The sequence below is a fragment of the Mustela lutreola genome, chromosome 1, assembly GCF_030435805.1.
Source record: "Mustela lutreola isolate mMusLut2 chromosome 1, mMusLut2.pri, whole genome shotgun sequence".
Taxonomy (NCBI): Eukaryota; Metazoa; Chordata; class Mammalia; order Carnivora; family Mustelidae; genus Mustela; species Mustela lutreola.
In genome coordinates, this window is record NC_081290.1 from 285,556,984 (window position 1) to 285,578,800 (window position 21,817).

Sequence of the window (21,817 nt, forward strand, 5' to 3'; positions counted from 1 at the left end):
ATCATCCGTCATGGGGTACCAGCCGCCGCGCTCGTCAGGGCTCCGTTTCGGGTGGGCCTCGTGTTGGGGCTTGGTGTCTACCACAGACGGTCCTGGCCGAGTGTTCCAGACGTAGGTCCTGAACGATCCCCACCTGCTAAGGCAGAAGAGGAGTCTCAGAGAGGGTGGGTGGCCTGCCCAGGGTCCCCCAGTGCAGGCGGGACCTGGAGTCGGACCCCTCCGCCTCTGGCACCGCACTTACAGCCACCCCCGAGGCGCTTATCTTCCAAGCGAGGCTGCTTCCAGGGAAGCTGCATGAGCGCCCTGCCCCGGGCCAGAGCAGCGACTCCCCCCGGGGTTTCTGGCCGCCGTCTGTTCGGAGCCATGCCTGGACTGAGCTCTGGGGGTCGGTCCTTGTCCCACTCGCAGGGGCCAACCGCCTGACCCTGGAGGACGCCAACATCGTGCAGCCGGCAGGCCTGACCGTGCTGGGCAGACACCTCTACTGGATCGACCGGCAGCAGCAGATGATTGAGCGTGTGGAGAAGACCACCGGCGACAAGCGGACGCGGGTCCAGGGCCGCGTCGCCCACCTGACTGGCATCCACGCCGTGGAGGAGATCAGCCTGGAGGAGTTCTGTACGTGTTGGGGGGTGGGGGGGTGTTGTGGGCAGGAGCCTGCCGGGAGGGTGGGCATCGGTGCCGAGCTCTGAACCGACCCCTCGGAGCGAGTAGGAGACTGGCCGGGGTGAGGGGCTGCGGGACGCGCCGTTGGCCAGGGTCGCTCTTGGGCCCTCCATCCGCCGCCCCTCTGTCCGACGCCGACCCCCTCTACTACCAGCTGGACAACCTGCTCTGCTTTTCGGGGGTCCTGTGGTGAGAGTCACCCACCTTTGAACTAGTGCCCCCTTTGAAGAATTCCCACTTAACTGATCAGTAGCCTTACTGCCATCTGCGAAGCCCCTTTGTCGTGTTCGGTGACCAGACCACAAGCATGACGGCTCGTCACCGCCACCGTGCAGGCGAGCAGGCTGGGAGGCAGAATTTAGGATTCTACCTGCAACAGTCCGGGCTGTGCCCAAAGGCTGGGAGGGAGGGACCCCTCCCCTGGGGACCTCTTGTTCCTCCACCCCCTCCGTATATGGCTAGAGATGGGTATAGGAGCTTGTGTGTGTGTGTGTGTGTGTGTGTGTGTGTGTCTGTCTGTCTGCCCAGTCTGTATTCAGTAACTAGACCACGGCTGCCGGCTGGATGCTTGCTGCTGGGACAGAGCGGTGAGCAGGGCCGTCACTGTCCCTGTCCTGTCCAGCTACCTTTAAGCTGCCCATCTTCCGGGCCCTGGGGGCCGCCCCGCCTCCCCCACGGCCCCTCACCCTCCCGCTGGCTCACGTTTCCCTGGAGTCCCCGTCTCGGATTGCCTTTCCTGTCCTGCTCGGAGGGACTCCTGCTAATTCCTTGGCTCCCTCTTGACTCAGGTGTCCTGCTCTTAGTGGATAAGCTTCTCTCTTGAACTGGGGACGTCACCCCGATGAACTGAACGGTGGCTTCTGTGTTGACTGCTGGGTGGCTGGTTTCTGGCCTGGTGGGTTCTTGTCCGGGTCCGGGATAGTGAAGTTGCCGGGTAAGCGGCTTCCAAGTCACTTGGGTGCCTTTTGGATGGGGGTCCGAGGGCCCGAGTTTCCATTCTCAGCCAAGCCACAGATTCCTGGGCATCACAGCCTAGAGAACTGCTGGCCTGTGGTCAGCATGGTGAACTTTGAGCCCACGAGTGTCCAGTCCTGCGGGTGTTGGCACGAAGCCCAGCATGCTGAAGGGCAGATCCCTGGACCTGAGGGTTTAACAAACCGGGCTGAGGCTGGAAACGGGGGCGTCCCTGTGAGTGCAAACGTGCAATGTCTGGGGTGACACGGAGGGGCTCCTCGTTTGGGGGAGAGTGGGAGCTCCTTGAGTGAGCTCTCCCATGTTGATTTGGGATGTGGGGCACCCAACCTACTTACTCTGGAAATTCTGCAGCTCAGCTCTAAACCACAGGTGGCGCTCTCCGGCCCCTGGGCCCCATCTGGGATTTTGTAAATAAAGTTTTATTGGCACACAGCCACGCCCGTTTTCTGTGCCACACACAGCCCCCTTTGTGTGACAGCTGAAACCTGTGAGTTCCCTGGGCATTCACTGTCATGCCCTTTATCCCCGCGTGGGTCAGCTTCCTGGGGCTGCCGTACCAAACCGCCCCCAAGTGACCCAATGCAATGGCAGCGTGTTCTCCTACAGGCTGGAGGCCAGATGTTTGAGGTCAAGGGGGCAGTGGGGCCTGCATCCCTTCTGGGGGCTGTGGGTGGGGACGGCTCTTTGCCCCTTCTGGTCTGTGGTGGTGGCCGGTGTTCCTCGCGTCCCCCGGGCTCCAGTCTCCGCCTCTCTCATCGCACAGACTTTGCCCCTGTGTCTGCATCTCTGCCTCCCCTGGAGTCTCTTACAGGGACACGTGTCATTGGATTTATGGCTCCCTCAAAATCCAGAATGATCTCCCCGGATCCTTAACTTGATTACATCTGTGAAGACCCTTTTCCCCAATAAAGTCCCATTCACAGATTCTAGGCATTAGGACGTGGGTGTGTGGGGGCCTCTGCCCAATCCGCTACACCGTGAGAGATTGGCAGTGTAAGCTGCCCTGGGAACTAAGTGGGGCGATGTGTAGCCCACAGGAACACCCATTCTTGTGAGTTCTGGCCTCGCCTTGGTTACCAGCACCCTCCAGGCTGCAGTCCTGAGGTGAGAGCCAGAGCCCGACCCGCTCCCTCTTTGTGTCTCCACAGCGGCCCACCCATGCGCCCGGGACAACGGCGGCTGCTCCCACATCTGCATTGCCAAGGGCGACGGGACCCCACGGTGCTCCTGCCCAGTCCACCTTGTGCTCCTGCAGAACCTGCTGACCTGTGGCGGTAGGTGTGACTTCAACGGTTACTACTGGGACCCTGGGTTCCCCGCCTGCCAGGTCCCCGCTTCACAGCCTTTTAAAATCACAGTCACTGTGGCATCCAGCCTCCAGAGCCAACTGTTCCTCCTCTTCCAATGTATGCATTTGGGGCTGCGAATTTCCCTCACAGTACTGCTTTTGCTGCATCCTACAAATTTTGATAAGTTCTATTTTCTTCCTTTAGTTTCAGTTGTTTTAGAAGTTCTCCTAAGATCTTCTCTTTGGCTCCTGAGTTATTTAGAAGTGTGTTGTTTTAATATCAAAATAACTGGGGATTTCCTAGCTCTCTGTCTGTGACTTGTTTCTAGTTTAAAGATCTGTTTAGTTTTATTTGAGAGAGAGAGAGTGCGAGTCGGGGGAGACAGAGAGGGAGAGAAAGAATCTCAAGCAGACTCCCTCCTGAGTGCAGAGCCTGATGCAGGGCTGGATCTCAGGACTCTGAGATCGTGACCTGAGCCAAAAGCATGAGTTGGGTGCTTAACCAGCTGAGCCACCCAGGAGCCCCAGATTTCTCCTTCAATTCCACTGTGGTCAGAGAACATACTTTGTCTGACTGCTGTCGAGCTTTGTTCAGGTGTATATGATGACCCAGCATGTGGTCTTTCTTGGTGAGTGTTCCGTGTCCGCTTGAGGAGGACAGGTCATCTGCTCGTGTCGGGGGAAGTCCGTTAGAGCCAATGGATGGGTAGTGGTGTTCAGGCCGCCTGCGAGCTCTGCTTGCCTGTTTCTCTTTGTAATTTGGTCTGTTCTCCCTCCTCCCACCCTGGACCCTCTTTTTCCCCTAAAGCTGAGCGGGGAGTGGTCAAGAATGTAAGGAAGCTTAGGGTCAGGCGCACCTGGCGCAGACCCCGGCTCTGCCACTTCCCAGCTGAGCCGTCCTGGCCTGATCACCTGCCCTCTCTGAGCCCTCGCTTTCTCTTCCCTGGAAAAGAGAGGTCGAGAGCACCTGCCTCGGAGCTGTGTGGTGTTCGGTAACGAGCACTTAGCATGGTCCCCAGCACGTGGCCCACACGAGTGCCAGCTTGCTCTTGGTGGTGGGCGCTGGGCGGTCCCAGTGAAAGATGACCGTTGTTACCCTTCCTGCGATGAAGCCCACATCCCAGGGCTTCCTCTCTCCTGCCCCCAGAACTCAGGCTGGTTTTAATTCCGTCCCTTTTCTGCTTATCCTCACCCCTGAGGGCTCCCACACTGTGTCCTACACACAGAAGATGCCCGTTCTCAGCTCGCCTTGCCCCTGGAGCTCAGGGGGTAGGACCCCAGGGCCTGTCCTTCTGGAACTTTCTCCTGCCTTGTCTTACACTGTGAACCTCAGAGATCTTTGCCTAGAGCAGAGGGGACACTTTGTGTCTGTCCCTGATGGGGGCCACCTTGACCCTCCTGAGCTTCTTTATGGCTTTTTTCCACGTTCCAGCCTCAGGGCTCACATGGTTTTGTGGTCTGAGTGGCTCTGACCCCCGCAGATGTCCGGGCTGCTCTGGGAAAGAGGGGACTGCCCAGAGTGCTCAGCTGTCCCTTGGAGCCCAACCCTGGGCTTCTACTTGAACGAGGTGCCCCCTCGGCCCCTCTCCCAGCCCTCGGTTTGGTCCTTCAGACTTGTGGATGCCTGGCTGCTTCTCTGGGGGGAGCACAGAAGCATAAGAGCTTAGAGGGGTTCTCGGGGGTGACAAGGGCCCTTGTGCCTCCCGAGGTGGCAGGAGCCGGACGGCAGAAGGGGCAGCCAGCCACGTGCTTCAGCTTTCTCGGGCGCTGCCACTAAAGCCGGTTGCGCCCTTCCTGATCCAGAGGCAGCCACACACGGCCACGCTCGCCTTGCCATCCTGTGAGGGACGTGGGACGCAGCGTGGCTGCTTCTGTTTTGGGATGAGGAAACGGAGGCTCTGCGAGGTTGGGGCGCTCGTCTGGTTGTACAGATTTGCCGAAGGGCACCGAGGTTCACCCCCAGCCCTGTCCTACTCCCCGCCTGTCCCGTCCTGCTCCCCAGCTGCGTCCTGGCCGGTACCTGGCCTGTGCTGAGGAAGGTGGATGTGAGGAATGGTCACCCGGGAGGAGGTGGCCCGGCCCCAGGGCTCCTGTCTCCTGCTCACCCAGTCCCCCACTTTTGAGGGACTCCCTACACTGGGAGCCTAACTCCTCCCCCGTGCACCCTCCTCCCATGGCCTCCTCGCTCTCCTGCCTCTCCTTAGCCTGCTCCGCACCCCCAGCTGTATCCGGGGGTGTGCTGACCACCCGCAGAGCCCCAGCCCACGGCTCCAGCTGCTCCAGACCTGTGACAGGTGCAGGCCCCGAGCACCTGCTTTCTGTCCCCCCATCTCCTGGGGGCTGTGTGCGTTGTGTGTGTGTGTATGTGGCCAGGCGGACATGCGTACAGACTCCACACTAGACGGACAGCCCAGCTGGGGACCCCAGGCAGGGCCCCAGTTGGGGCTCCAGTGGGCATCCCCAGAGACCTGGCCCGGTGCCTGAGGTCCGTGTGACGAGGAGAGCCACAGGAAGGTGGGTCTGCCCTGGCTTCTCAGTGGTCAGAGTGGAGTTTCTAGCTAAGAGCATTTTCTGCTCACCTTGGTGTTCACCTGCTGCTTAAAGCTCAGGTTTCCATTCAGCACCCTTTCCCTACAGTTACAAAAAGCAACAAAGGGGATTCGTGTCTCCCTTCAGCAAACGTTTATGACCCCCACCTTCATCTTACACTGGGGCTAGAGGCAGGACTGTGACCGGTCACACTGCCCTGGAGACAGGGCCGTACAGCACCCTGATGGAGCTGAACTATCTCCCGCTTGGAAACCCAGCAGCGCCTGGCCCGGGGCGGGGGTGGGGTGGGGTGGGGTGCGGTGGGTGATGGTGTTCGCCGTGTTCCCCCGCAGAGCCTCCCACCTGCTCCCCCGACCAGTTCGCCTGTGCCACTGGGGAGATTGACTGCATCCCTGGGGCCTGGCGCTGCGACGGCTTCCCCGAGTGTGACGACCAGAGCGACGAGGAGGGCTGCCCTGTGTGCTCAGCCGCCCAGTTCCCCTGTGCGCGGGGCCAGTGCGTGGACCTGCGCCTGCGATGCGACGGTGAAGCCGACTGCCAGGACCGCTCCGACGAGGCTGACTGCGATGGTGAGGCCGGAGGGCTCCCTGCTGGCCCCGCCCCCTCCCGGCCCCGCCTCTGGTCCTACCCCTCCCGGCTCCGCCCCCTCCCGGCCCCGCCCTCGCCCCCTCCCAGATCCTCCCAGAACCTCCCAGAACCTGTGCCCACCTCTGCCCACCCCCTCCCATGCCGGCCCTGGCCCTTCCCCACCTCCCCGGACCCCTGCCCCTCCCCAGATGCCTCCTAGAGCTCGGGCTCAGTCTGGCCACGTAAGAGCAGGTTTGCCATAGAACCTTTGCCAGGGTCAAATTGCCAGGCGCTCCTCGGTTTAGGAGAGGAAAAGGTTACTTTTAGGCCCACTGAGGAAAACCATGTCATCCACCCCGCCCCGTCCGGTCAGGCGATTTGGCTTGAAGACACACTGAAAGAGCCTTCCCTCACTGGGTCGAGTTTCGCCAGAGCCCAAGGCAGATCCTGGAGTCAGGGGGACTTCCGTGGTGCGCGCTCTGATCAATCCCGGGCCTGCAGGCATTGCTGTCTTCCACGGAGAGGTGTACGGGGTAACGCTGGCGCCTGGCTGGTTCTAGCACCCCACTGAGCCCAAGGGACAAAGGTTTCTTTAGTCACCCCCAGTCCACTCTGACCAGCAGGATCCCATCTGTGTGCCTCCTCTGAGTTTCCCGTAGTTTACTGCTGCACACCGTCAGCACCATGGCCCCATGACTGAGCTTGGGGGGGGGGGCTGCACTGTCTCCCCCACAGCTGGCAGGTGTGTTCTTAGACAGAGAGGAAGGCAGAGAGAGAGAGGGAAGCAGGCTCCCTGCTGAGCCGAGAGCCCAATGCGGGCCCCGATCCCAGGACTCTGAGATCATGACCTGAGCCGAAGGCAGCGGCTTAACCCACTGAGCCACCCAGGCGCCCAGGTGTGTTCTTAGATAACTCACGTGCTCATTGGTCACCGTCCACTGTCCCCGGCATGATGAGCAGCCATCCTGTGGGAGATGAGGGCCTAAGGGTGGGGTGCTGCTTCCTCAGCTGCTTCTATAGAAAGCTGCAGGCGGGAGTCTTGCCTGCTTAGGGACCCTTTGAGAATTTGAGGGCGGTGGCAGACTACGGATTGGCAGACTCAGCCCCAGCGCCAGACCCCGACTGCCACCTGAGCGAGTGCCAGATCCCCAGATGCCCCACATCCTGACCTGCCAAGTTCCTTTGTGTACACGTTGTCTATTTACATATGTTCATCATACATATGCATGTACATTTACATACGTTCACATACATATGCATGTACATTTACATACTGATCTTGCCATGAAACAGCAGAGTTCCGTCCTTAGGACAGAGACCTGCAGCCCTCAAAGCTTGAACACCTATTACCTGGCGCCTTACGGGAGAGTTTGCGGAGTGCCACTGTACACCCTTGCCCTAGCGCAAGTGTTTTGGTGACAGTCTCCGAGGATGGCAGGAGCCATGCCCTGCTTCTTTCCCCGTGAATGTTGATCCTGGTGCAAAGTTCAGCCCTGACAGTGAGCCCTGTTCGGGCTCTGGGCTTTCCCTTGTCTTTCAGAAGCCCCCTCCCAGCTTTGTTGCCAGCAGATTGTCCCACCCGCTGCAAGGACAGGGTCCCCTCATCTCTGGTTCCCAAGGAGGGGCCCTCGGGGCAGGGCCAGTGGGGAGATTAAATAGCAGACTCTGGGGAGGGCGATGGCTGAGCAGCCCCCCCCCACTCCTTCCCCGACGGCATCCATGGCTCCAATGAGCTCACCACTCTCCCCCGCAGTGTCTTCCTTGGAGAGTGGTGGCTCCTCCCCGGTCTGCTTTCTGGGGCACGGAGGGAGAGAGACAGCAGGCAGTACACAGGCAGAATTCTTCCTCCTGGTCCAGGAGGCTGTGAGCTGCCTTGGCCTTCCTGGCTGAGATCTGCTCCACCTTCCTGCTCCTCTGCCCTGGGAACTCGGCTGGGAAAGCACCTGTCCCCTGCCCCACCCATTCTAGGTCATTCCTCCTGTTGGCTCTTGCCTCCCCATCACGCAGGCGAGCCCTGGGGCGGAGGGTGTTAGTCCTGGCCCTGTCTGGGCCTGACCTGTGGTAGGAGCCTGATAAATACCTCCCAGGGGTCACTGAGGTCTCTCAGCCCTACCCCAGCATCACACAGGCCTTGGAACCGGGGGACATCGTGGGGAGGGTAGAGACCAGGTTTGCTGTGACCGCTCCCTGACCCCATCCTAGAAAGGGTCCCGTTGGTCTGCTCTGCATCTGGAACCTGGCCTTCTTGCTGGGTCTTTGTGGCGGGGAGCACTGGCTTTTGGCTCTCCACGTAGCGCACCTGGCCGCATCACGGCCCATGTCCCCTCTGAACGCGCGACTCCCCCTTGCAGCCATCTGCCTGCCCAACCAGTTCCGCTGCGCCAGCGGCCAGTGCGTCCTGATCAAGCAGCAGTGCGACTCCTTCCCCGACTGCATCGACGGCTCCGATGAGCTCATGTGCGGTGAGCCAGCTTCCCACGGAAGGGTCGCCCTGCACGAGTGCGGGGTCCGAGAGGGAGGAAATAGGCTGGGGGCTGAACCAAGAGGCTAGAAGGTTGGGAGTACTCGGCCTTGGAGGCCGGGGGTAGGGGAGGGAGGCTGGCAGGGAAGCCTTCTGGGAAGGAGAGGCAGTGGTGAGGCTGAGCTAGGGCGGGGGGGTTTGGCCCTGGGGTGTTTCTGGCTGTGACAGTGACAGGCCCCCTGTGGGGTAGATGGGGGGGGCTGCAGCTGACTGTGCCTGAGGGGACATGCTTCTGCCCTCTAGGACCTCACACCGGGGCATCTGTTGGGCAGTGAGACTGCTCTGATGGGGTCGGGGTGGTCCTTTCCCTGTCAGCCTGTTCTCCGGATGAGGACGTGCACGTCCACATGCACACACGTGCTCTGTGCCTCTTGAGTGACGCGGCCTGTATAGTCAGAGATGGGGGCCACAGGACATGAGGCCAGGGCAGTCAGGGAAGGCTTCCTGGAGGTGGTGGCTCTCAAAAGTCTGTCTTCATTTCAGACAGGAAGGGAGCTAGAGCCCCAGATAGGAAGTGGGAATGTACACATGTGTTTGGGGACCGTGGGCTCTCCGTTTACTGTCGAGGTACCTGGGCTGAGAGAGGTCTTGTGAGTGGGGAAGGGGGGGGCCCAAACAGTTTTGTACCTTCATGCGAAGCCAGGTGAGGCACCTCAGTTACCATCTCAAGCAAGTGAGTAGTAACCTGGGGCCAGAGGACAGAGATGGCTGCCCCCCGGGGTCTGAGCCTCCGCCCCTTTGCTGGGCCGGTGCCAGTCTGACGGTGTTTCCGGTGTCAGGGGTGACATTTATCTGTAGTCTGGTGCTGTCACCCCGAGCCAGCATGTTCCTCCTTCCCCCTGGGTTTTGGTAGACAGGAGGAGACATAGTGGAAAGCCCTTGAGCTCCTCGGGCCAGCCTGATGGGAAACCCACTGTCCTTTTGTGAAAGTTGAGTTTCGAGCCTTGGGGCTCCCTCCCCATCCCCCAAGGCTTTGACCGGGGAGCCAGCCCGAGGGAGTCCCCGCACCTGGCCCTCGCACTGGTGGGGCCCCCAGAAGGACTCCTGGGCTCCTTGCAGCCCTGAGTGGGCTCCGGCTTTGCAGGTTTGGCGGAACCCCCAGGCCCAGGCTCTGTCTCATGGTGCCCTTCATGCTGCCCTCACGTTGGGCCTCTGCGCGGGCAGGTGCGTGGGGCATAGGGCAGGCCTCCTGGCCTGGGTGCGCCGTCAGTCCAGCCGGCCCCTGCCCGTGGGTGACGTCCCCTGCTAGACATGCTTGCAGCCCCGGGAGCTGCCTACCTGCCCCCCACCTGAATCGGGCTCCAGTGCCCGGCTCCAGGTGCCTCCAGGCCCAGCTGTCTGGGGGCCGTGACTCAGGGAGCCCCGAGATCCGGGGCTGAATCCAAGGCTGCCGTCGGGGAGTCGCTTTTGAGGGGTTGTTGGGAAGTAGGTAAAGCTCAGCCAGCCAGGAGGGGACGGGGGATGAGGGGGTAAGGGGGCGGGTGAGGAGGAGGGAGGAGGGTGTTCCGGGCAGACAGGGTTGGCGGGGGGCAGTGTGTCAGCGGCACCCCAGCAGCCTGGCATCTCCCTCTCCCCCCCACCACCACCCACGGGTGCTGGGCCTGAACCAGCCCCTCTGGGCCCCGCAGGGTCCACCCCCACAGGGGAGCCTGTGCCTTCGCACAACACCGCCATCTCTCCCTGTCCATTCTCCCGCAGAGATCACCAAGCCACCGTCCGACGACAGCCCGGCCCATAGCAGCGCCATCGGGCCTGTCATCGGCATCATCCTGTCCCTGTTTGTCATGGGCGGGGTCTACTTCGTGTGCCAGCGTGTGCTGTGCCAGCGCTACGCCGGGGCCAGTGGGCCCTTCCCGCATGAGTACGTCAGTGGGACCCCCCACGTTCCCCTCAATTTCATAGCCCCCGGCAGCTCCCAGCATGGTCCCTTCACAGGTAAGATGTTGGCGCTGTGTGCAAGGCCCTGGGCAGAGGTGGGGCGAGTGACTGAGACTTACACCGGGGGTGTGAGCAGAGGGGCCATCGGGGGCAGGGACAGGACAGGGCTCACCCACCCAAACCTGCATGTAGGGGGCAGCAGGAGCCAAGGAGCATGTGCTATGTCTTGGCGGGGGGCTGGCCCCTGACTCTCGTCCCCCTCCCCGTGGCAGGCATCTCATGTGGCAAGTCCATGATGAGCTCCGTGAGCCTGATGGGGGGCCGGGGTGGAGTGCCCCTCTATGACCGGAACCACGTCACCGGGGCCTCGTCCAGCAGCTCGTCTAGCACCAAGGCCACTCTGTACCCGCCGGTGAGTGGGGGGTGGGGGCAGGCCTGCCCGTCCGGGGACCCTCCACCATCTGTGGCTGGCCGGGGGATACTTGGTGTGACCTCAGGATTCCCTGAACTATTAGCTGTCCTGCCGGCACGGAGAAGAGCGGGCGGTTTGCCTTCTTCCCTGCATGCATCTCGCCGTTTTCTCGGGGCGTTTTCTGCTTAGGAGGGGTACCCTCATTCACTGTGGCTCACCTGGAAACCCTCCCCTCCCCGGAGAGCCAGGGCAGAGTCTCCCCATCACCCCACCTCCTAGCGTTGCTGCTGGACATTTCAGTGTCCTTGTGACCAGCTTTGCTCCTCATAGGCCCGCCCGTCTATGACCGCCTCCTGTAGGGCCAGTCTGGACGGGGTGCTCCCAACGGTGCCTGTGCGACCCTCTCCTTAGCGCCCCTGCTGAGAGCACCCTATGTTCCCTCCCAAGGCCCTGCTGGGTCCCAGAAAACAGCTGGATTGTTTTCCAAAGGCCTGGCACTCACAGGCGACTTTTGTGGCAGAAACGGTCTGTGGAGGCCGCATGGGCTGAGGGCCGGGTCCTCGCCAAGCCACACACTACAGAGAAATGACCGTACAGAGGGCAGAACACTGAAGATTCCTACCAGGGGACCTCTCCCGAGGCTGGCTGGGAAGGGGGCCGGGGGGGACTCTTCCAAGAGCACCGCCCCAGGGACCTGGGTGAGCTCGACGCACGAGCTCAATCTGTGTAGACAATCACAGACAATCTGGTGTTACCCTGTTCTACACTTTTTAATCCTTAAAAACCCAACTTCCTGCAACAGAATGCTCTTCTGAGCTGCACACTGTCTCTGAGCTTTCTCTGGAGGAGGCTCCAGGGAGCCCCACCCGCCCGTGCTAGGTGTTTCTACCTTGTGGCGTCGGCCGGGGCTGTGTCTAGGGGCAGCTCTGGCTCTTTGCCGCAAGCCTGGAGTTTAGAATACTCCCCACCACCCTTCTGATCCTCTCTGCTGCCCCCATCCCATGACTCTCAGTGCGCCAAGGGACCCGCTAGAAATACGAGCTCACCCCGGGACCACCCCCTGTGCCTGCCCATGCAGACCCCAGGAGGTTTGGTGTCCTGGCTTCCCTGTCCCCTGGCTCCGCTGGGAGCTGAGGCGGGGCAGGGGGATTCTTATTAGCAGCAAGAGATGATACTATTACCAGCCCAGCTGGTAATAAGCAGCTTAGCGTTCCATACAGTTCACCCACTTAAGGGATGGAATTCAGCAGTGGTTAGTACAGTCACAGGTGTGTGCGACCGTCGCCGCCATTCTAGAACATTTCCGTCTTGCCAGAAAGAAACCCCTGTGAAGCCAGCTGTTTTCAAATTAACTGCATTCTTTCACATCAGTAATAGAGGCTCGTGGTACAAAATTCAAAAGGTACAACAGAATGCACAGCAGAAAGAGGGTCGATCACCCCCTCACCCCGAGCAAGAACCCTGCCCCCCAGAGCCACATCCTATGGCAAGTGTCTCGAATGTCCTTCCGGGGCATCTGTACACAGCAAGTACGCTGGCGGCCGGTCTTTCTTTTCCCAGCCGAGAGAGTAACTATTTTTACTTTGTATTTTGAGATCATTGTCAACTCACACAGGTTGTCACAAACATAGAGAGAGCTCACGTACGCTTCGCCCAGATCCCCTCAAAAGCAACCTGCCACATCACCAGCGTCTTGGTCCTCCTGGGTCGCTCTGACAAAGTTATCACGGATGGTGGTGGGGGGGGGGGGGTTGCTTTACAGCTGGTTTTCACAGTTTGGGAGGTTGCGAAGTCCAAGATCAAGGCGCTGACAGATTTGGGGTCTTATGGGGGCCCCGTTCCTGGTTCACAGAAGGCGGCCTCATCCTCCTGACGGGACACACGGGGTCTGTTATCCGGGCCCGCCTCCTGATGCCCTCGCATTGGGGGTTAGGATTCAGCACAGGACTCTGGGGGGGACACAAGTATTCAGTCTAGGGCAGTAGCACAACATAAGTGGTAGGGCACTGATAGGATATATATATATATATTTTTTTTTTTTTTTTTAAAGATTTTATTTATTTATTTGTCAGAGAGACAGCGAGCGAGAGTGAGCATAGGAAGACAGAGTGGAAGGCAGAGTTAGAGGGAGAAGCAGGCTCCCTGTGGAGCAAGGAGCCCGATGTGGGACTCGATCCCAGGACGCTGGGATCATGACCTGAGCCGAAGGCAGCTGCTTAACCAACTGAGCCACCCAGGCGTCCCAGGATATATATTTTTTAAAGATTTTTTTAAATTTATTTATTTGACAGAGATCACAAGTAGGCAGAGAGAGAAGAGGAAGCAGGCTCCCCACTGAGCAGAGTGCCTGATGCGGGGCTCGATCCCAGGACCCTGGGGTCATGACCCAATCTGAAAGCAGAGGCTTTAACCCACTGAGCCACCCAGGTGCTCCTGATAGGATATTTTTGGCTCTGTTCAGATTTTGCCAGTTTTACAAATGCGCTTTTTTTGTTTTTAAGACTCTTCCTTGGGACGCCCAGGTGGCTCAGCCGGTTGGGCGGCTGCCTTCGGTTCAGATCATGATCCTAAGGTCCTGGGATCCCGTCCCACGTTGGTCTTCCAGCTCTGCGGGGGGCCTGCTTCTCCCTGGGCCCGCTGCTCCCCCTGCTTGTGTGCTCTCTCTCTCTGATTAAAAAAAAAAAAAAATGCTGTTTCTTAAGGGCAGTTTAGGTTCATAGCCAAATGCAGAGGAAGGTGCAGAAATTCCCCACATGCCTCCTGCCCCCCACGGGGACGGCTTCCCTCGTTGTCACCGTCCTGCGCCAGAGTGACATACTAACGGGCAAACCCGCATGGACACATCAGAATCACACCAAGGCCGCCGCCAGCAGGACAGCTCACTCTTGGTGGGGTGTGTTCTGTGGGCTCGGACTGGCGTGCGGGGACATGGGTGTGCCGTTCCAGGATCACAGAGTAGGTTCACACGTGTCCTCTGGAACCCACACGACAGCATATGAAGCCAAGGATAGCCGCTCAGAGCTGGCTTCAGCCGCTGGTCTGCCGCTCCCCAGAACCACTCTGTGCCGCTCTGTGCGCTCCGTCGGCCCGACCAGAAGGGGGCGCTCTCCTGAGCCCGCGTGGCAGAGGGGCCGCCCCTGGAACTTGGGAAGAGCCCCCAGGACAGTGCTGAGGGAGGCAGCACCACCCCCAACCCCACCCCACCTCCCGCAGAGGAAGGGAGGTGGGCAGAATCCCAAAGCTCACCTCTGCCCGGGAGGGGAGGGGAAACCAGATCCAGTCAGATTCATGGGCAGAAGAGGAAGCAGAACCCCAAGGGCGCAGGGGGCAGGGGCGGATCTAGGAGACCCTTTCTGCTGGGCTTCCCTGCCGGGTGCCTGCTCCCCCCTCTGAATGACATCCCCTCAGTATCGTGTGCTCCCAACTCTGGGGACAAATCCTGAGGAATCCCCAGGCTGGCTCTTTGGCCCAGGGAGGACCTTCCCCCAGAATAAGGAGTGGGGGGGCTCTTGCTACTCCCCAAAGGACACTTTTTTTTTTTTTTTTTAGTCAAAGAGTGAGATAGAGCACACGCAGGGGGAGCGTCAGGCAGATGGAGAATTAGGCTCCCTGCCGAGCAAGGAACCTGACGTGGGACTCGATCCCAGAACCCTGGGATCATGATCCGAGGCAAAGGCAGATGCTTAACCAACTGAGCCACCCAGGCGTCCCACAAAGGGCACTTCTTACGGGTTACCACATGTCACCAGGGGCCACACCGCAGCTGGGAAGTGGTTGATCAGGGCCCATACCCATCTGCCTGTCGGGAAAGGCCTTTCTGCTGCCCTCCAGTCCTTCAGGACACGTGGTGACAGCCATGTTCCCATTCAGCTGTGGGAGCCCCAGAAGCCGGGTCTGGCTGTGACCCCATAAAAGCCTGTGTGCTCAGAAGGGCCGTGTGATGGGTGGGGTGTTACCGGTGGCGGCTGCTGGGGAAGACACAGATGGTGTGTGTCACCGGGGGCCTCAGGTCCCTCTGTCCCTCTGTGGGGCCAGTCATGGGCTGCCCGGCTCTGGAGGGTACATCGTGTTCATCATCACAGTTTGGGGCAATACATCCCAAGAAAGGGGCACCTTTCCCTGATTTGCGTGGTGGGGCCGTGTGGGGCCAGGGCCCGTCCCTCAGCAGGGCGACCCCTGTACCGGGTCAGGGTTTCAGCCGGAAATCGGAGCCACCTCGGCGATAGGAATAAGGAAGTTCTTGTAGGAATTCGTCTTCGCACCATGTGGAGAGAGGTGGGGAAGTCAGAGTCCAAAAGGGGAGTGGGAGAAGTCCCAGAGGAGCCTCGCGAGGCACCTGCTGGCACCGGGGGACACCCCAGGGCCTGCGGGGACATCTGTGGCTGGGCGTGGGCCTGGGGTCATGGGGTCTTCAGGCGGTATTTGGGCCACAGGCACTGCTGTGACGGCCTTCAGGGCTGAGGGGACAGCTGCTGATTCCCCATAGCGTGAGGCTCATGCCAAGTAGGCCCCGTGCAGACCCGCTGGGGGGAGGGGGGCACCACCAGAAGCCCGTAACCCTTGCCTGGCTCTTCTCAGATCCTGAACCCGCCACCGTCCCCCGCCACGGACCCCTCTTTGTACAACGTGGACATGTTCTACTCTTCAAACATTCCCACCACCGCAAGACCCTACAGGTACGAGGTCCCTGCCGCCACCCTGCACCCCACTGGTCGGCTGGGCCTCCCGACAAGCCAAGGACACAGGAGGGCCCTTGTCCCCATTTCCTGGGTGAAAAAACCTGGCAGAGAGGTCCAGGGTGCTAGTGGGCTCTCCTGGGCCCTCAGACCATCCCTGGCTTGCCTCCCCACGGAGTGAACTGGGCTTGCCTGTGGAGTTCCAGAAACCAACCAAATCCCATGTTTGGACCAGGCTCTGGAATCCAGAAGTAGCTCTGGGGGTATTCTGTTCAGTGGGGACACGCCCAGATAGGTGAGGCCTTGAATGATGCCACCAGGGACTTCCCACTGTGACCTGGCCGGGCCCCCACTACCCGTGGAGGCCAGTACCCAGGGGCGAAGGTTTGCCTGTGTCCGAAGCCAGCTGCAGGGCCACCTCCTGCTGCCACTGTCCCCGAAGGATCAGATCCAAGTCACGTAACTACTGTCGTGGCCCCTACCACTGCGGGCCCTCAGCGGGACGATCCTCTCTTGCGACCCACTGCCCGGAACCCCGCAGGTCGGCTCGCCCCCCAGGTTGTCCAGCTGGGGTTGCATTCCCCACCTCCCTGGGTTGGGGGGACACTTGATAACGCTGAGAAGAGGGATCTGGGTTGTGCTGCTGGCCTGCGTGCCTGAGGTGGCCTTCTGCACGGGTGTCCTGGACCCCTCACCCCACAGGAGCTACCTGAAGGGGCAGGTGGAGGCAGAGGCTTGGGAGTGGAGACCCCTCCCCCCCTTCTCCCCTCTCCCCCCTCTCCCCCTCCTCCTCCCCGCTGGAGAGGCTGGTGCGGGGACCCAGAGCGCGGCTTTGCCTGCCATCTGGTGGCCGTTTCAGGAACTCTGGGGCCCGAAGAGGAGTGGGGCCCCTTGTTACTGGGTCATTGCCCGAGTTGGGGACCTGCAGTGGTTCCATCCCCCCCCCCCCAGTGCCTCAATGCCCTCGTGTGTCCCCAGGCTGCCACATACACACTCGCCAGACCCCTCAGTCCCTGGCCCACCCCCGGCTTTATTCCTTACATTGATTTTTGTGCCACTTCTTCCCCGCCCCTGCCTGTCAGTGTCCCTTCCGGCCCCTCCAGGGTCCTCCCGCTGCACCTTCTCGGAACCACATGTCCTGCGCAGGCCCCGAGGTGCTGGCTGCACCTTCTTGCCCTCATGAGCCCCCTGGGGCTCTGAAACACACCCCAGTCCCCATCCCCAGCTCGGGCCCTGCAGCTGCCCCACCTAGAACCTGAGGGTGCAGGAGATGTCTGGGAGCCACCTCCTGGGTCAGGGTGCCTTAACTCAACGGGGGCCCCTTGCAGGCCCAGTGGTCTCTGATATTTATAGGAATGCTATAATGGGGAACGGTTGTCAAGCACTCCCTGGTGTCCAGCACTGTTTCTAGCACTTTCCATGCACTTTGCATGCAGAATCTCATTGACCCTTCACAAGCCCCTTTGGAACCAGGTACTGTTTCACTCGTATTTCACGAAGGTGAAACTGAAGCCCAGAGGAGTTAACTCAACCAAGGCCCACCAGGCAGGCTCTGGAAGCCCTTCTCCATAAAGGCAACCTTGGCCCAGGGGGACAGTCCTTACCAGGGCCTCCCCCACAACACTCGGTGCAGGCCCGCCCACTTCAGAGGTGGGGACTCTGGCTCAGAGAGACCACACCCAAAGGAGGGGCCCCCGTGTCTCTTCCCTGAGCCCACTCCGCTGTGTCCCCTTTAGGCCCTACATTATCCGAGGCATGGCCCCCCCGACGACGCCCTGCAGCACGGACGTCTGTGACAGCGACTACAGCGCCAGCCGCTGGAAGGCCAGCAAGTACTACCTGGACTTGAACTCGGACTCAGACCCCTACCCGCCGCCGCCCACGCCCCACAGCCAGTACCTGTCGGCGGAGGACAGCTGCCCCCCTTCGCCCGCCACCGAGAGGAGCTACTTCCACCTCTTCCCGCCCCCTCCGTCCCCCTGCACAGACTCCTCCTGACCTCCGCGAGCCCCCCCCCCCCCCCCGGCCTCTCTGCCCCCTTGTAAATAGTTTTAAATATGAACAAAGAAAAAAATATATTTTATGATTTAAAAAAATAAATATAGTGGGGATTTTAAAAACACGAGGAATGTGAACAGTGATGGGGGTGGTAGGGCTGGGGACTTTGTACAGTGGAGAAAATATTTATAAACTTAATTTTTTTAAAACGTCACTGCCATTCTTTTGTGCCTTGTGTGTTTTTGAATCGAGTGTCCTCACAGAGGCGATCTCAGCCTCCGCCCTCCCCTGGACAGCTGTCAGAGTTGTGCACTCATCCTCCTGAGCACCGTGTCTCTATCAGGCCCCCACAAGGTAGGCAGAACCCCGGGGTGGAGGCGTGCAGGCAGGAGACCTGATTTGTGCCATCATGAAGGGCCTCTGTTTCTTATGTGCTCCGCTGTTGCCCATGCTGAAATTTGGAATCGTTTTTGAAAAATTTTTTTTTAAGATTTTATTTATTTATTTGTGTGACAGAGAGATCACAAGTCGGCAGAGGCAGGCAGAGAGAGAGGAGGAAGCAGGCTCCCTGCTGAGCAGAGAGCCCGATGCGGGGCTCGATCCCAGGACCCTGAGACCATGACCTGAGCCGAAGGCAGAGGCTTTACCCCACTGAGCCACCCAGGCGCCCCTCGGAATAGTTTTTAAGAGGTCCTGCATTTTCATTTTGCACTGGGCTCTGCAGATTACGTACCTGGGTTTTGGGCTACTTCTTGGCCAGTCTCTGCTTCCATCTGATCTCTGTGTGTGGCCGCCCTGGCTTCTGCCGGCTGGGGGATCCCTCCCGGCCCCACCCTTCCATGTGGACCCCAGTGGTTGGGGCTGCCCAGCCACTCTGGCCCAGGGTCGGGTGGGAACCTCGCAGCTCTCCTGCCTTCCCTGGTTGCCGCCCTGTCCTTCCCAGCAGACAGGCCCCAGAGAGCCTGGTCGTCACAGAGACAGTCAATAAACACAGCCCCAGGCCTGTCCTGCTACCCACTGGGGAGGAGACCGAGAGCCGGGGCCTGGGGCTGGGGGGGTGGTCTCCAGGCTGCAGGAGACTGAGAAGTCACAAAGTCATGAGTCATGAGGAGGCCTGGCTGCCCTACCCTCCCCCCCTCCCCCCCTCCCCCCCTCCCCCCGCCAGGGCCGTGCCAGGCAGGAAGGGCCTACCCGCGCCTACCCGCGATCGGAATGTCACAGGGAGGTCAGAGAAGAATCACCACTGGGAGTCCTGGGCACACGTTGCACTTACGAATCAACACAAAGATCTAGAAGAAGGGCTTCCCAGCAGGACTGGGGATCAAACCCTGGGCCAACCCCCAGGGCCTGGAATGTGAAGGTGACAGCCTCTGGGATGGGGAAATCCCAGGACAGTGAGATGCTGGGGCCCCAGTGCTGCGGAGGCAGCCTGGGAAAGGTGGTGTCCCTTGGTGCTCCCAAGACTGCCGGAACAGGGGACAGAGCAGGGGCACGCAAGTCTGGTTTCCTTAGACTTCTGGGGAGCTGCCCCTCCCCCACTCCGATTGCCCAGGAGTTTCCTGAGGTCACAGTTAGCATGGCTGGTGAAACCCCTGGGACCAAGACCAGACACTGGAGACAAGAGGGTGAGGTGACCCGCCCCCGCCGTTACTGCAAGCCAAGAGCTAGCACAGGAGGGCCAGGCCTGAGTGCTGCCCCAGGGCTGCTGTGCCACCTGGTGGGGACCTACACTGAAGGACCCTTGGCAGACAGGAGGGCCTGGGTTTGCCTGGAAGGCAGGCCAGCTTCGCCTCTTATCGTCTTACCCTGCTGGCCGAACCCACCCGTTACGGAAGAGCAGCGTCACCCGTGCCCTAGGACTTCCATGAGATAAGCCTATCGGGAGAGAAGCCTTGCCCAGTGAGCGCTGGGCAGGTAGTACCCCCTTGGTAAATGAAAGCTATGACTTATTAAAGCCCAGAGAGGTGACAGGCTTGCCCAAGGTCACACAGCTAAGGACCCACAGACCTCAAGGAAGCATCCTGAGCGCGCAGGCCCGTGGTGGGGCCCTCGGGGCCAGGGAGCTGCTTGCAGGGGCTGGGGGGGTTCCTGTTCTTCCAGGTCGGGCCACGAGCCCTGAGGTGGGAATGACAGCACTCGTGCCACCTGGGGCAGAAGGGCTGGGGGACGTGGCTGATGCCAAAGCAGGAACTGTGTCATGGGGGGTCCACTCTCCTGCCCTTCCTCTCTCCCTCATGCGTGGCGGGGGTTCCCTCTGTTCCCCTAGGGCCCGCCAGGGATCAGGCCAGGGGTGAAGAAGGAGTGGGCTGTGCTGCTGACCCCTGGCGACAGCCAGCATGGGCTGATGGGCCGGTGGAGACACACTCTGCAGCCTTCCTCTCCCTGCCCCCAGCATCCCAGGCCTATCTCCAGAAGCAACGCTGCTGGACCCTTTCCTGCCATGAGGTCAGCTGTGAGGAATGGGCGCCGACCTGCTCTGCCTGCTCTCTTCCAAGTGAATCTGTCGGCACCCACTCTGTGCGGATCCCTGCACGTAAATCCCATGCTGGGGGACCCAGAGATGAGTCAGATGGGGGCTCTTCTCTTGAGGGTGCTGCAGACAGTTTCCAAAGCTGAGGGCCGGAGCACCGTGTTGAGATATATGGGGACCCAGAGAGAATATCCTCCTCAGATGGAAGGGCAGGGAGGGCTTCCTGGAGGAGGCGCTATCTGAGCCGTGTCTTCTTCTTCTTCTTCTTCTTTTTTAAGATTTTTATTTGACACAGAGAGAGACACAGCAAGAGAGGGAACACAAGCAGAGGGAGTGGGAGAGGGAGAAGCAGACTTTCTGCTGAGCAGGGAGCCAGATGCAGGACTCCATCCCAGGACCCTGGGATCTGACCTGAGCTGAAGGCACATGCTTAACCGACTGAGCTACCCAGGCGCCCCTGAGCTGTGTCTTAAATGAGGGGGTGAAGTTAACTTGGCTTATTTCATTTAAACTTCACAACAGCCCAGCTAAGTGGATTGTGTCCCCAGTTCGTAGTTGAGGAGATCATGGTCTGGGGGAAAATAATTAAACCAGAAATTTTTTCACTCATGTGTTCAACCACTCCTCTACACAAGGAATAGTGCCGACATCTGGGCACTGCTCAAACCTTTCCCCCTTCCCTCCGAACCGCCTCCCCTCTGCAGTGACACCCACTACTCCCCAAGTCTCTGTCGCAGGTCTCTGGAGTCCTGCGAGGTCTCACTCCCCACGGGCCCGATCAGTTGCTCGGCTCAGCCCTCCAGCTGTCTTCCAGAATGTGTGTGGAGCTCCTCCTTGTCCCGGGCCCAGCAGCACCCTTGGGTCTTCCGCTGCCCTGCACGGTTGAACAAAACCCACATGGCCAGGTCTTGGTCATGTCTGCTGCCAGGCAGGATGCTGGGGAACAGGGATGTGACAGGTGTGGAAAGTTCTGTCCCTGAGAAACCTGGGGGCTGGGGGCGTTGGGTGGGACGTGGCTCCTGCAGTGTTCTTTCTTGACAATCACCTGACTGACTCTTCACGTCACTGGGCCCCCCCTCATGGGACCTGACCCTCAGCTCACAGGCGACTTGGCCCAGGACCTGCCCACCTCCGCCAGGGTGGCCTCACTCTAGCTGAGTCCCAGAACAGGACAGCAGGAATGATAATGGGTGGCTGATTTCTCCAAGCTGAGCTTATTCGATTTAAAGCCTTTTTCTATCTGGGTGTATGGATGTGTTAAAATGTCCTTTCTTTTATGAAATGATGGTAATAGCACAAGGTGTTTTTTTTTTGGAAAAAAAAGCATGCCTTAACATTTTTTTTAAAAAGTCATTACTTGATAGAATTAAAATTTGGCAGCTCTGTGTCTGTTCCCAAAAGTTAAGGGGTGAGAGGTGGGTGAGGGGTACGCGGGCATTCATTAAACTTTTCCCTCTACTGTTGATTAGATGTGAAAGTATTCATATGATTTTCTTAAGTCTAGATGGATTGAAAATTTAGTTTATTTTGCTTTTTATTTATTTGTTTAAAAAAGATTTTATTTATTTAACAGACAGAGATGACAAGCAGGCAGAGAGGCAGGCAGAGAGAAAAGAGGAAGCAGGCTCCCTGCTGAGCAGAGAGCCCGATGCGGGGCTCGATCCCAGGACTCTGGGATCATGACCTGAGCTGAAGGCAGAGGCTTTAACCCACTGAGCCACCCAGGCACCCTTATTTTGCTTTTTAAAGAGATTTTATTTATTTGACAGAGAGCAAGAGAGAGCACACAAGCAGGAGGAGAAGCAAAAGGAGAGGG

General features: G+C 59.5%; 1 protein-coding gene across 1 annotated transcript in view; it reads left to right on the forward strand.

Moving 5' to 3' along the window:
* Positions 1 to 17,745, forward strand: part of LRP5 (LDL receptor related protein 5) — a 98,021-nt gene extending 80,276 nt beyond the window's left edge. Inside the window, exons 16-23 of the mRNA XM_059149824.1 lie at positions 409 to 618; positions 2,790 to 2,915; positions 5,812 to 6,048; positions 8,398 to 8,508; positions 10,266 to 10,502; positions 10,718 to 10,857; positions 15,436 to 15,533; positions 17,270 to 17,745. Of these exons, the coding sequence (XP_059005807.1) occupies positions 409 to 618; positions 2,790 to 2,915; positions 5,812 to 6,048; positions 8,398 to 8,508; positions 10,266 to 10,502; positions 10,718 to 10,857; positions 15,436 to 15,533; positions 17,270 to 17,531 (1,421 nt within the window). The 3' untranslated portion in view covers positions 17,532 to 17,745. The remainder of the gene's footprint in view (positions 1 to 408; positions 619 to 2,789; positions 2,916 to 5,811; positions 6,049 to 8,397; positions 8,509 to 10,265; positions 10,503 to 10,717; positions 10,858 to 15,435; positions 15,534 to 17,269) is intronic.
* The last annotated feature ends 4,072 nt before the right edge of the window (positions 17,746 to 21,817 follow it).